The 14,041-nt window shown below is 34.9% G+C and overlaps 1 protein-coding gene across 1 annotated transcript in view; it reads right to left on the reverse strand.

The window, feature by feature from the left end:
* Nucleotides 1-4,646: 4,646 nt before the first annotated feature.
* The window catches only part of LOC140151124 (dyslexia-associated protein KIAA0319-like protein), a 106,283-nt gene continuing 96,888 nt past the window's right edge, over nt 4,647-14,041 (reverse strand). The window contains exons 25-26 of the mRNA XM_072173347.1: nt 7,908-8,731; nt 4,647-7,305 (exon numbers count right to left, since the gene is read on the reverse strand). Of these exons, the coding sequence (XP_072029448.1) occupies nt 8,613-8,731 (119 nt within the window). The 3' untranslated portion in view covers nt 4,647-7,305; nt 7,908-8,612. The remainder of the gene's footprint in view (nt 7,306-7,907; nt 8,732-14,041) is intronic.

Here is a 14,041-nt window from a genome sequence, read left to right on the forward strand (position 1 = left end):
TGCCACATTCGTTGCATCGTTTGCAGAAAGACTGTGGTATGAAGGAACACTACTGATATTTTTCTGATTTGATGAAGTAGGTCCAATATGCAACTGGCTGGGCGAACTACTATAAATCAGGTAAACCCACAATCCTGAGCCTCAATTTGTGAGAATAAGCATGAATAACATTTGAATTAAAATAAGAATTAAAGGGTTGGTGGTATACATACATTGCTAAAATGGTTTGGTAGATTATTATTCCTGTATGATATTCTTTGAATGACAAACACTAATTTAAATAATTGTTGATATTTTTGAAATAAATTCACACTTCATAATAAGATATTATGTTAGTTAAGCATAGAAAATATTTCAACAGTTATGTACATAACCAACACATAAATAATACAACAACAAGTATTATCCGAGTAATGCAATATATAATCATATGACAATACAAGACATACAAACAAAATATGGTTACATGAACTTGTCCCACATATCTTCAATTTTGAGTAATTGTCTCACTTCGCTGAATCCTACAGTGAGATTGGCTGATATAGGTCAAAAGGGGAAATTACTATCTGTTCTTAACAACTGTTTCATCACAAACACATTAGTCCAAATGACGACAAAGTTACAACCCAGAAAAATGATTTCAGCTTACCATGCTTAGTGTAACAGCTTTTCTGTTGACATGATGGATTGATGAGAATTCACATCACCTAATGCATCCCTTTGGTTCATTTACACTAAAATCAGTAAAATATTCTGTTTTTTTCTGTAATTTCCCAAAGGTCAGGTGGTGATTTTATACTTTATTCAAATGAAGTGGACATTAGTAGCATTTCTGAGAATATGATCGATAAGCAATAAAAAAAAGGGCTTCTAAAGGGGATAAGATTGGTTTTACAATATGTGACCCATCACAAGAAAACCAACCACTTGGCTTCAGAAATGAAAATGGAGATTTAAAAACCAGGATAAACTGCTACATTTTAGCTTTAAAATGACACCTTACTTGTTGAAAACAGATACAGTAAAATGTCTTTTTATTTTCCCATCTTCTTTTGTTGTTATCTGCCAATGAAACCAACTGCGAAGTGGTTGGTTTTGATGTGATGGGTCACATATAGTTTCAGATCACTTTCTTGGATTAAGTCCATTATTGAACATATTAGAGGAGGGTGATCTAATTGGCATCATCCCCATTTCACAACTCCATTGATTTGCTATAAAACCTTTAGTATATTGATGGGTCTCGATTTGGCAAGTAGGTATATTTCCTAACTGACTTACACCTCCTTTGAGGCAAGCATGTAGCATGTTTTGTAACAAGTGGCATACATGATAGTAACACAATTCCAGGGAACACAATGCACCTATTTTTCATTTTTCAATAATTTACATGGCAAATAACCCTTTATAACCCACATTACAAACAGCCCTTCATAACCCACCACCATTGTACAATAGAAGAGAGCAGATCTGATGAGCCTGCAGTAACTTCCTACACACCCAGCACCAACAAAGGAAAAACCAATGTCTACTTCAAGGAACAGACTTCACTCAAAATATCCCATTGAAAATAAGGCCATTACAAGATAAAGATATCAGCATCCCCTCACATAAATATTTGTACTCTATTGATCTGGTGCAACAAGGTTGTGTACCGTTTTTCAACAATCATTCAAATTTTGGTTTCTACACTTTGCAGACAACAGATACGAACAGTAGATGCAGGTGATAGATGAAGGCACATGACCACAAACACACACGATACTTCATCAGCTCATGTTTTCTGTTCAGCTATACCTGCTGTATGAAATGTTTAGGAACGAATCTCCCCTTTGTCATATTGGCCCAATCTTGTGTTTTCAGTAAAGATAACAAGATCTTGGCATTATTTTCATTCCCTTTCAACTCATAATGGATAAGTATGTACTGTGATGTGTAACTTTTTTATTATGTGATAGCAATGTATATTATATTGTAACACTTCCACAATCAATTTAAATAAACTTTTCAATACAAATTTGTTTTCTCCTGGACTAGCCCTAGTTTCATCCTTTAAATTATTGTGAATTTGTCATCTGTAGATTAAATGTTTTGGTGTTTATGTAACTTATATTTGTTTTTGGGAAAGGGTATTTTCTAACCTTATTGATCAGCCAGGCTTTTCCTCCATAATATTTATGTGTTTACCTTCTCTTACCAATTCTGAGGTCGTTTATAGGTTTATATTATGCAAAATGAAAAGGAATATGAATAATATGGACATATTCATCTACCAGGCATGAAATAAGTAATTATCTTTAAAACGCATTGAGAGATGATAAGCTAAAAGGTAAGAAACCCTGCGTCAAAGGCACCGAATTAAAACAACCTACTTCTTTCACTTATTAATTTTACTGTAAATGTATGTTAAAATGTTATTTTATTGAATTACAATTTCAATTGCTCCAACATAGAAAATTAGTTTCCCTTACAAAAATATCATTCCACGGTGAAATTTTTGAGTAAAATAAACTTTATTATTGAGAAGTTAACATTCCGTTTCCTTTTCCTACCTTCCTACATCATTTCGACATATCCAATTCTTAACATCTTATGGGAATATTAATTTAGACGAGAGCATAACAATCGCTTAACACATCTTCTCAAAACACCCTTCTGGTATTATTTTAACTTTGGATATGATAGCACTGCATAAAGCCTGCTGGCAATTGGTGTCACACTTCACTTGCTCTTTATTGTAGAAATGATATAAAGCCAATCTAGTTCTATGGCTGCCCTCTGTCATTTCATTCAATTCAATCAAAATTCAATCAAAATACTTTGTCAAGATCCTTTGCTGATGACAAAACAAAGTAAAAGGCAGCTATTCCATTAACTCTGATTTTACAGCCACATAATTTTCTCCTGTTGAAACTCATCAAGAGAAACATTGATCACATTCAATTCACGCCTATATCAGTTCTTTTGATATAACAAAGTACTCAACACTAATGAATTAGGATTCCTAATAATTTGCCTTCTCTGTGATCATTATATCTACACATGTATGTGTCACTTGTAATAATTCTGATATTGTTTAATTTTGATAAATGTAAGAACTAATTTCTGAATATGTCCATAAAGACAAAGGAGTTATTTGTAGATAAAATTAGTAATTTTTCCTTTAATATTAACAAACTTAGAACAGCCAAAGGCAAAATATTTCAAATGCAGATTTAATTTATCATCAGACCAAAATTAAATGAATCAGAATTGTTAATTTGTAGGTATATATATGCAGTTTTAGAACATAAATCTAACTCTATACACACATACATAACTGTGATGATTTTGTGGACATGATTACTTTCGACAGCTAAAAGATTGATGTGGCAACTATAATGACACCTGTATATTTTCAACAATGTTGCGATCATTGACGCTAATGGATATGTTCCGTTTAAATGAATATGTGAGGGTTTTATTAATGATATGCGGTGACTAAGATGCTATTTTCATAACCCAGAAAACTCATTTTGGCAAGTGAAACTAGTTTGATATGAAACAAATGCGACATTCACGACCTACTCCTGTGACACCTAATTTGGTTCAAATATGCAGGTCTAGAAATCTGTGACAGTGCGTACTAATCAATTTTGATTCACACAGGTAAATTTTACCAAAAATATTGACTAAAAAAGACTGCCATGATACTGCCCTCTATCAGTCACTAAATCAAAGTGGCGATCGGAAGTTTTACATCTTTTCCGCGCATCTGAACTGCCATTTTTGTTGTTAAAATATCCCCCTCAAATCAGTATTATTGTACATTATATATATTTGAAGTAAATTAGACCATCATTTTAGGGGTTCAGTTGCTTCAAAATGAAGTATATGTAGTCAAATTGGGGGTCAAACTCAGATCTTGTTTCTTTCACCCTGTTGATGTTTTATGAGAATCTTTGCGCGAATTTATTCGCTACGGATTTCTAAGACTGGTCCAATATGACAAGTTTAATGAATGACTGTCGAATGCCCAATCCCATGCCTTCTTCTAATCTACACACAACCCCAACTATTAAACCATGAATAACAGTAAAGGTGGGTACTTTTTTTTCTTACATGAGTATACAATTACTACCTGTTTGATGAATGACACTATAATGCCCTGTATAAAATATAATGCAAAGAAAACATACATCATGATTAAAACAACAAGATATGGGCTCTAGGGTATGGCTAATAAAGAAAGATTAAATTTGTAGATGCTACCAATACCAACTCTAAAGCTTCTCTGTTTATGCTTTGAATTGTAAAATGTCTGTGTAATATATATTTTAAGTACCATTGACACAATACAGGCTATATTTGTTATATCTGCTTTATAGTTCCTGTAACATATAAGCACTGAAATCAGGATACTGTTTATAGAAAGGAAATTTCATCGTTCTACTGTGGCCAATATCCACATGCATTTGGTGAGTAAGTAATTCATCATTACAACCAATTGCCCATGTCAATTGAGATGCATTACAACATTGGTTATTAATGACATTATATTTTCTAAAGGCAATTTGCCTGGCTTTGTTTGTATCGCGATATTTTCAATTTCTCATAATATATATAGTTACACCTGAGAAGCATTTCCAAAGTACTTTCTTTAAGAAATAGAGGTTATCCACTTTACTCATGTGTAACTTCTAACAAAAGGCGCTGGTTCCCGCAGCATTCCTCATTCAAACCAATTCAATGCACAACCTCAGAGGTACCTGCATGACTTTGGCGGGCTATTTTGAAACAGTCACGGTTGCACATGCAGGTACTTCTTTTGAAAATCCTAAACAAGGTACAGCAGTCGCTAATAGGATATGCAGCTTATAGAACACGGATAACCTCTATATGTAAAATGAACAACAAGTATCCAGATTTCACAGACTTGCAATCGATGGACCATTAAACATCTTGTACGTTAACCCACAGCAATAACATGTTATGTGTTTACACTAGACTAAGGACCTAATTGTAATATGATTCCATCTAATATATCTGAAGATCAGCGGCAAAACGATGAGCTTATTTGCTCTACTAAACATCTGACTTTCCATTTAAAATGGCTTATTAAGCCTGACTGTGCATCTGAATTACTTATTAGGGATGGCAAGCACAAGGCCAATGACATTTTAACGGGTGTTTATAAGGCAAAAAATAAATTGGGCAGATTTTACTTTTTTCCCTCCTTTTTAAGAAATTATCCAGCAAAATTATCCAAAAAAAAATGAAATAATTTAAAATCATTCACAGAAAAATATTGCATTGCATTTCAAAGCACCTGTGAGATCAGAGGCAGACCTTTTTTCTCGGCCTAATAATCAACGAAGTTTCAATTTTGATGACTGCACACAGTATATATCAGATGACTCAAATTAATTTCAAATGAATGATGAGCCCAAGTCTTGATTAAAATTACAAATTTGTATGAATTATTACAAAGCTCTGTTTACATTGGCAACAGAAATGAAATGGTCATTACCTGATCAAAGTAAACAACAGATTTTCATTACCGTGTAATGTAAACAAGGTATCAAATAAGTCCAAAAATCCTGTATACACCAACTACCATGTGTTCTAAGAAAACTATCATGTATTCTGTGTCACAGCAGGAAATTTTGATTTTTGCGATTTTGGTATTTGTTTTCAGATCTGCAAAGTTTAGGCCTTCAAAAATATTTTTAGTTTTATGTGCAGATATCTGAAACTGTGAATGAAACAGACAGTGAAACTGAGCAGAATGTATAGGCGTAGATCCTGACGATGGGGGATAAATCCCCCCAATATTTTGCCGGGGGGTGGTCCATACAATCATTCCCCCAATGTTGACACCTGTATGTGGGTTTTTGACCAAATTAACCTCATATTTGGCCATTTTAGCCCAAAAAGTTCCATTTCCACTTTAGCACCATATTGCACCAGTTTAGCTTCAATTGGCAACATTTTTCATGCGCATTTGTACCAAAACTTATTCTGTCACCAAAAGGTGCTGGATTCATTATACTTCAAGGAATCTTTTCCAACCCCATCCCCATGTCAAAAGGAAAACCTCAGGTGTGTCATTGGCCCCTGAATATGTTTTAAGGCAAAACGTCCTTACCTCATGGCAGTTTTGTTTTAAACATGTGCAAGGGCCACAAGTACATATAGATGGTTTTCAATGTTTTCCTGCTCAAAAAACAATATCCTGCTAAAGAGTATTATGGTGGGCTTGGATACCTTTAATTTCTAGAAGATATTGATGTGTAATGTCAGTATGAAATTACACCCAGAATAAGATACTGGATTCTCTTTCATACATATAAAACAATACATTTCCAAATCAATTTGACAAGGATTTCTCTGAATATTACACCATGGTCAATATGTATCTTCAACAAATCTATTTTGATGTAAACATGAGACCGCATGTTATTACTGGATTTATAGCGTCAAAACGTGCGGGTAGTTTTGGCAAGTAATTTTGCACTAAGATTACGATAGTATGTATAAGGATATAGATATACAATGGCCAGAGAACAATGTCCTTTAGTATACCCAGAGTGAGTTGAATACAGGGCAAATAGGGCTATTCCCACTGAAATCCATACATCCCCTATGGAAGATATGACCTCAGTCTTCCACACAGGGAGTGTGCACTTCAAATGGAGTTACCTGAATGGGTGACTCCATATGAAATCTGCACTCCCTGTGTGAGAGATTAAGGTCATGTCTTCCATAGGGGGTACATGGGTTTCAAATGGAATAGACCAAGGACTGATAGGGCATAACTTTTTATTTGAGGAAAAGATAAAATTTCATTCAAGTCTGCTAGAATATTAATATGATAGAATAGTTTGTGGTGGTTTTCTTTTGGTTCACAGTATTATGGTTATATTTTATAGCAAATGCAATTTCTAAAGTGATATCTATAACAGGCATTTTTTGACTAAATATTTTACCTCAGACGAAACTGCCTGATATATATGGCCAAGTCTTAAACATAACAAAAACGTTATGGCAAATACCTTGTTCAAAAACAAAATATTAAGTGATCCCCACATTAGTACAGTCACACCAAAAGACACTTTTGAAATAATCAAATATTAAGGAAAATAAAAAGAAATTGGACAACCATTTGCATCACAAAACACAAAAAATGTCTTATTGGACTATTACAAATTTGGTATCAGTTATTAGAGTTTACATATATCTATAAGAGTCAATCAATATATCTTTTTTGGTGAGAGCACAACTGTATACCAAATGTACATAAATGCAAATATTTACATCTAATACCTCACAAATTCAAAGTATAGACCTCTGGAAAAGGCAACCGTTACTACTAGTTTCACAGCATACCCTCACTTACGATCATTGGGTATACCGATCATCAGACGGATAATTTGTCATGATTTCAAGTTAACACAAATGCATATACAGGTATATACATTCTATACTTTGAATATACAGAGGTCTATACTTTGAATTTGTTTCTACGCTCACCTGTAATGGGTTTGAGCACTTTTAATTCCAAAGTTAGTCACCTGAAAAATAATACTTATATTACGCCCCCACTATTTATAGTGGTTGAGCACTTCGACTACTTTTGGAGTAGAGACTGTGCTGGAATGGCTCGGTTTGTCCTGGTTTTGACACCACAGAGAATGTATATACCTGTATATGCATTTGTGTTAACTTGAAATCATGACAAATTATCCGTCTGATGATCGGTATACCCAATGATCGTAAGTGAGGGTATGCTGTGAAACTAGTAGTAACGGTTGCCTTTTCCAGAGGTCTATACTTTGAATTTGTTTCTCACGCTCACCTGTAATGGGTTTGAGCACTTTTAATTCCAAAGTTAGTCACCTGAAAAATAATACTTATACATCTAATACCTCAATATTTTGAATGTAAATGTTGTGACCATCTTGTGACGTTTACTCAAATTAAATCTAATACTATTATATAGGCCTTCATTTTTTTTAACAAAGACACTTGAGTTGCTTCATTTTTTTTTTTCCCCAATTTCTACAATCATGCATCAATTTTCAGAAGTCTGACATTACTTTGAATACCGAGTGTGCTTGTTCACCTGATGAAATGTCAGCCTTTTGGGCAACACCTGAATCCTATTTGAAAATAAAAACATCAATTTTTGTACCAACCTACTGTGAACACATAAACAATATAACAATATATTGACTCTCAAATCATAATTAGTTCTTACAATCCTTACATTATTTTTAAATAATTTTCATTTCTGTACAATATGCATCAACTGCCAATAATTAACAACACACAAACACACTGGTATTGGGACTATTACAGTTAAACCCATACCCCCTATGGAAGACATGACCTTAATCTCACACACAGGGGGTGTAAATTTCAAATTGAGTCACTCATTCAGGTTACTCAATTTGAAATGCATACCCCCTGTATGGAAATTAATATCATGTCTTCTATATGAGATGTATGGGTTTGAACAAGTATAGCCCATTTATAATTTAGTACAAAATACTGATTTCATTAAAAAAAGAAAATCTTGATTTAAGTCTTACAGTTTTTCAGTTCTGTTTAATGGGAATGGTCTTTTCTTTCTACTGGGTATAACTCCGTTGGCGGTTTTCCATTTTACGTTTCTTGTTATCAAATAAAGTTGTTTCTTCATCTGTATCTTCATCAGACTCTGAAATCATGATGCTGCTACTCTGTTTACCTGTTTATGCAAGAAAAAAAGAAGGAAAAAACCCAAAATTTAAAACAAGGAATAAAAAGCTGATATCATTACATTATGTATACATAATAAAAAGCACTTTGAAGTCAAAGGTTAGCATAGGGTTATTCGCTGGCGAAATGATGTAATAATCGGATTAACTACTATAGCAATAGGGTAAAACAATTTTTTAATATATCGTGCTGCGCTACAAGCAGGTTGCACTCATCCCCTCTGCATATCTGCAATTATAAATTGAATACAATACCGTTCTTTTCAAAGATACTAATCTTACAGGTGTGTGTGATCAGCATGATATGGTTCAATGCAGAGTTATTGTGTGAATGTACTAGTAAAGTGCAGTATATATTCAAAAATTGTTTTACCCTATTGCTATGGTAGTTACATCACTTCGCCACAGAATACCTGTTGAAACCCATACACCCCTTTAAGACATAATCCTTGATCTTTCACACACAGAATGTGAATTTCAAATGTGGTTACCTAAATTGGTGCATTGGAAATTACACCTGTGTGGGAGACAAGGTCATGTCTTCCATAAAAAAAGACTAGCCCAATTTTAAATTTTATTCCCAGTATAAGACCTCTGATACACCCTTGCATATTTAACTGGACTCTTAACATGTAATTCACTTTATGAGATTTAGTAAATAAAATACAAAATACTTCCAACACATGAATGGAAAATTTAGGAACACTCATGCAGTGTAATATACAAATGAACTGGATCACTATTAGCTAACAGAACATATACAAAACACTCAGGCAGAATAAAATGTAGGAGGACAAAACAGGAACGTGTATAAGAATGTTTCATCTTAAGCTGTAATAGTGATTATGCACTTGATAAATTGGACCTATCACTGTAACTCATCAAACTCTATGCCAATATCATACTAAGCAATCGCAAGAAGTGTCATGGTGTTAGTGATGTAACTTCCGTCGGATTGCCGATATCTGATGGATAAGTCGCTAGCATTCCCTAACATTAAGTCGCAATCGGTTGATTTCAACTTAACTTTGATGCACTAGCCACAGCTTAAGGTGGTACTACACCCCTTGATAAATTTGTGACTATTTTTGCATTTTTCTCAAAAATAAATAACACACTGGTAACAAAAGTTACATATATTATGCGGGCAAGCAATCCAGTTACTACACTGGAATTTCAGTGACTCAGGACAAGCGGTATGTTATTTATGATAAGAAAAGATGTACTGCTAGAATGTACCTCATTTCTTAACATATATAATGAACCACTTGTCTTGAATCACTGAAATTTCAGTGAAGTAATTGGATTCTTTGCCCCTATAATATACACCTTTGTTACCAGTGTGTAGTTATTTTTTGAGAAAAATGCAGAATTTATCAGGGGGTGTAGTACCACCTGAACGCTGGCTGCGATTGTACAAACTCTACCAGATCACTAGCGTGTTTTTTTAGCGATCACTAGCGAGTGCTAGTATGATATTAGCCGTAGGAAATTACTTATTTTCTATGCAAACATTGAACCGATCCTGAATAAATATCGCAGTAACTTAGCAAGGCCAACATCCAAATGGCTGAGATATCATTAGCGATGAAATGGGCTTCCTCTGCCAAAATATTGATTTCAATATTTACCCTACCAACAATATATCACTGTGCTGACAGCAACAGTTGGAACTCTCTCTCTCTCTGCGGGTGTCGACTGCAGACGACAACTTTCGAAAAATATTTTGAAATTTAAAAAATTTCAGAATTGTAAATTGTCATGACCATATTTGGAATCAGCATGAAAAATGCATTAAAATGAGTACAAACAAGCCTAGTATTGGTTCAGAGATTCACGAAATAGCTCTTGATACTTTGAGAAAATATTTCAAAACTTTGACTTTTTATATTGAATGCTATGGCTAGCACGCAGAGCATTAATAATGCACACAGAGAATTTGGAGATATATTTTCTACAGACGTATTTTGTGAGTTTATGTTTAAATCTGATACTAAAAGAATAAAATCTTATAGCTATATTTAGCAGATCACTTTCAAAAAAGAAACAGCCCTATAGCAATCAATGAGCAACATAACACTGACAATTCTCTCAAGGTGTCTTTTCGATACAAAATTCCATCACTTCATCAATCTTACCAGTGCCTTTGAAAACAATTCATGTATTAAAATGTCTGCCAGAGTTCTTAATACGGGGATTAAATGTCTGCTGCACAGATATATTTTGTCTGGTAAATTAATGCATTTGAAATAGGTCTAACAGAAGTGTAAAATTCTTCAAATTGCCTTTCCTCACTGTCATCAACGACATATGAAACAGACAATTCAAATGACACTTTTTGACAAGATTTTATAAAAGTCTTGTCTACTTCGATTTGGTAATGGGGATTAAAATGAAATGCGTAAGTAAGCTACATCAAATAGATAAATGCAATAAGATTCCATTTATATGTATGCTTCAAAATTGCTTGTGTTCAATTACCACTGCTTTATTCTCCTCCTCTTTAAAGTTCTTGATAATATCTCGCACACGCAAGGGAGCAACGTCCTTTTTAAGTATAGTACGGTAATATTTTATAATCCAGCAGCAGAGCACAGTCAAGATTGTTCAAGGGTGTCTTTCCTATCTGATTATTCATGATTTTCAATGGTACAAAATGAGTGGGGTGGGTGTATGACATGACAGCAGCAACATTTTATGGAATTTATTGGCTTTGTAATAAAATTAGTGCAATTAAAAAAAAACCTAAATAGACTCTGACCTGCACCTTTTGAGATCTCATTTTGTACTCTTCAAAAAGCAATAATCAATTAAAGAAAACTGCAACTAAAGTAACTGGTTTACTGCTGAACTTGAGCATTAACACCCATAACACATTGGCCATCCATACACCCTTTATGATAAATATTACCTGGGGATTCAAATGGGGTTGAATGGGTGACTGACTCCATTTGAATTCTATGCCCCCTGTGTGGCAGATTAAGGTCATGTCTTCCATAGAGGGTATATGTTTTTCAACTGGAATAGCCCTATGGTAAGTGTGACACTTGATCCACTATAGCAGCATCAGTATTAAGTAAACAACACTTTGTAATAATTGCGATACGCCTCTTGTCAATCGATGTCAAGCAAATGGTATATGATATGACTTTCCAGAGAGCCATTTCTTAATTGCCACAAACAAATTACTATAGATCCATTAAGCCAATCATTAATGGAAAGCATTTGCCCCTCACATCATGTTCAACATTAGAAGTGTCCACGTGAAAGGCTCAACCTCCCAAGATACTGCACCTCAGAGGTTTCAGTCAAAGTATCAGGTTGTGTGAGTGCACTTAGAGGTTTCAACCTCCCAAGATGTGGCACCTCAGAGGTTTCAGTCAGAGTATCAGGCTGTGTGAGCACACTTGAAGATTTCAACCTCCCAAGATGTGGCATCTCAGAGGTCTCAGTCAAAGTATCAGGTCGTGTGAGTGCACTTGAAGATTTCAACCTCCCAAGATGTGGCACCTCAGAGGTTTCAGTCAAAGTATCAGGCTGTGCGAGTGCACTTAGAGGTTTCAACCTCCCAAGATGTGGCATCTCAGAGGTCTCAGTCAAAGTATCAGGCTGTGCGAGTGCACTTAGAGGTTTCAACCTCCCAAGATGTGGCACCTCAGAGGTTTCAGTCAAAGTATCAGGCTGTGTGAGTGCACTTAGAGGTTTCAACCTCCCAAGATGTGGCATCTCAGAGGTCTCAGTAAAAGTATCAGGCTGTGCGAGTGCACTTAGAGGTTTCAACCTCCCAAGATGTGGCATCTCAGAGGTCTCAGTAAAAGTATCAGGCTGTGCGAGTGCACTTAGAGGTTTCAACCTCCCAAGATGTGGCATCTCAAAGGTCTCAGTCAAAGTATCAGGCCATGTAAGTGCACTTAGAGGTTTCAACCGCCCAAGATGTGGCATCTCAAAGGTCTCAGTCAAAGTATCAGGCCGTGTGAGTGCACTTGGAGGTTTCAACCGCCCAAGATGTGGCATCTCAGAGGTTTCAGTCAGAGTATCAGGTCGTGTGAGCCTGGGGCACTTGGAGGTTTCAACCTCCCAAGATGTTTCAGTCAGAGTAGCAGACCGTGTGAGTGCACTTGGAGGTTTTACGCTCATGCAGCTGTGGTTTTGGCTTCATACTGAGTATCTTCCAAGTTCACTCGCTACACATTCAACTTCAGTATGCCTCAATGTTTCTGGTGTTTCCAAGTTCAAGCTGTAACTTGGAAGAATGGAGATTGAACTTCTAGAATCGAAGGAGGTTCAAATCCTCAGAAGCGCTTGTCCATCTGAACATAGTTAATATTATAGTGCACTTTAATCATTGCCTTTATCATCACCTCACATTTCTAATTAGTATAAAGTGAGAAGGCAGAGGAGGGGGCCGATCCACTGTCAATTTATCAAACAAACACCTCGCCATTTAATGCAAACAAGAAAATAAAGAACTGAATCAAACATTATGTTCTCAACATTTCTGATTCTTCAAGGGTTTGCAAAAACACAAAAGACATAGTTAAACCATGTCATTATATAAGTTCTATGGTTAAACACTGGCCATTTTGTTTGATGTGAATAAATGATGAATCATGATGACTTGAGTAGATGCTCACAGAAATAGGGAATCGATAGACAACAAAATCAATTTGGATGAAATGTGAGCTAGGCAATCGACCTTTTCGGTATATCCCAAAAGCCTTTGCACTGGGTTGTAACAAGGTGCATATCAGCATGACATATATGTAGGGATCCAATTGCAAAACTCGGGGTTTCATGAAATATTTAATCATTCTAAAAGGCTGTTGATAAACAAAAACATTTTGCTTTCAAATCAATTCTTCAATAAAAACAATGGGATATCCAAGTAAATCATGATATAAATCCTAAAATCAATTATTCAATAAAAACAATGGAATATCCAAGCAAATCATGATATAAATGCTACCCTAATGCTTATTTATATTTCAATGCCAAAATATATGCCCTAATTCTAAAATTAACATTTACCTCTATAAAAGAATCAAGATGGCAAGATTGATTAAAGTCTCTTCAAGGCGTAATAAGTCTTCAAAAATCCAACTTTTACAAATCTGAACTTAAGTCAAATTTCAAAATTCCATTTCTAAACTACCAATAATGATCAAATATAGCATTCCCAATCACTCAAGCTGTCTTCAAGATTACTTCAAATATTTCAAAATGATTGATCCCGCAGCTAGTAAATAAAGTAAAGAAATCGGAAATCGGAGCACTCCGTAGTGATGTGTTAGTACTCTGCA

This window comes from Amphiura filiformis, chromosome 4 (assembly GCF_039555335.1).
Source record: "Amphiura filiformis chromosome 4, Afil_fr2py, whole genome shotgun sequence".
Taxonomy (NCBI): domain Eukaryota; kingdom Metazoa; phylum Echinodermata; class Ophiuroidea; order Amphilepidida; family Amphiuridae; genus Amphiura; species Amphiura filiformis.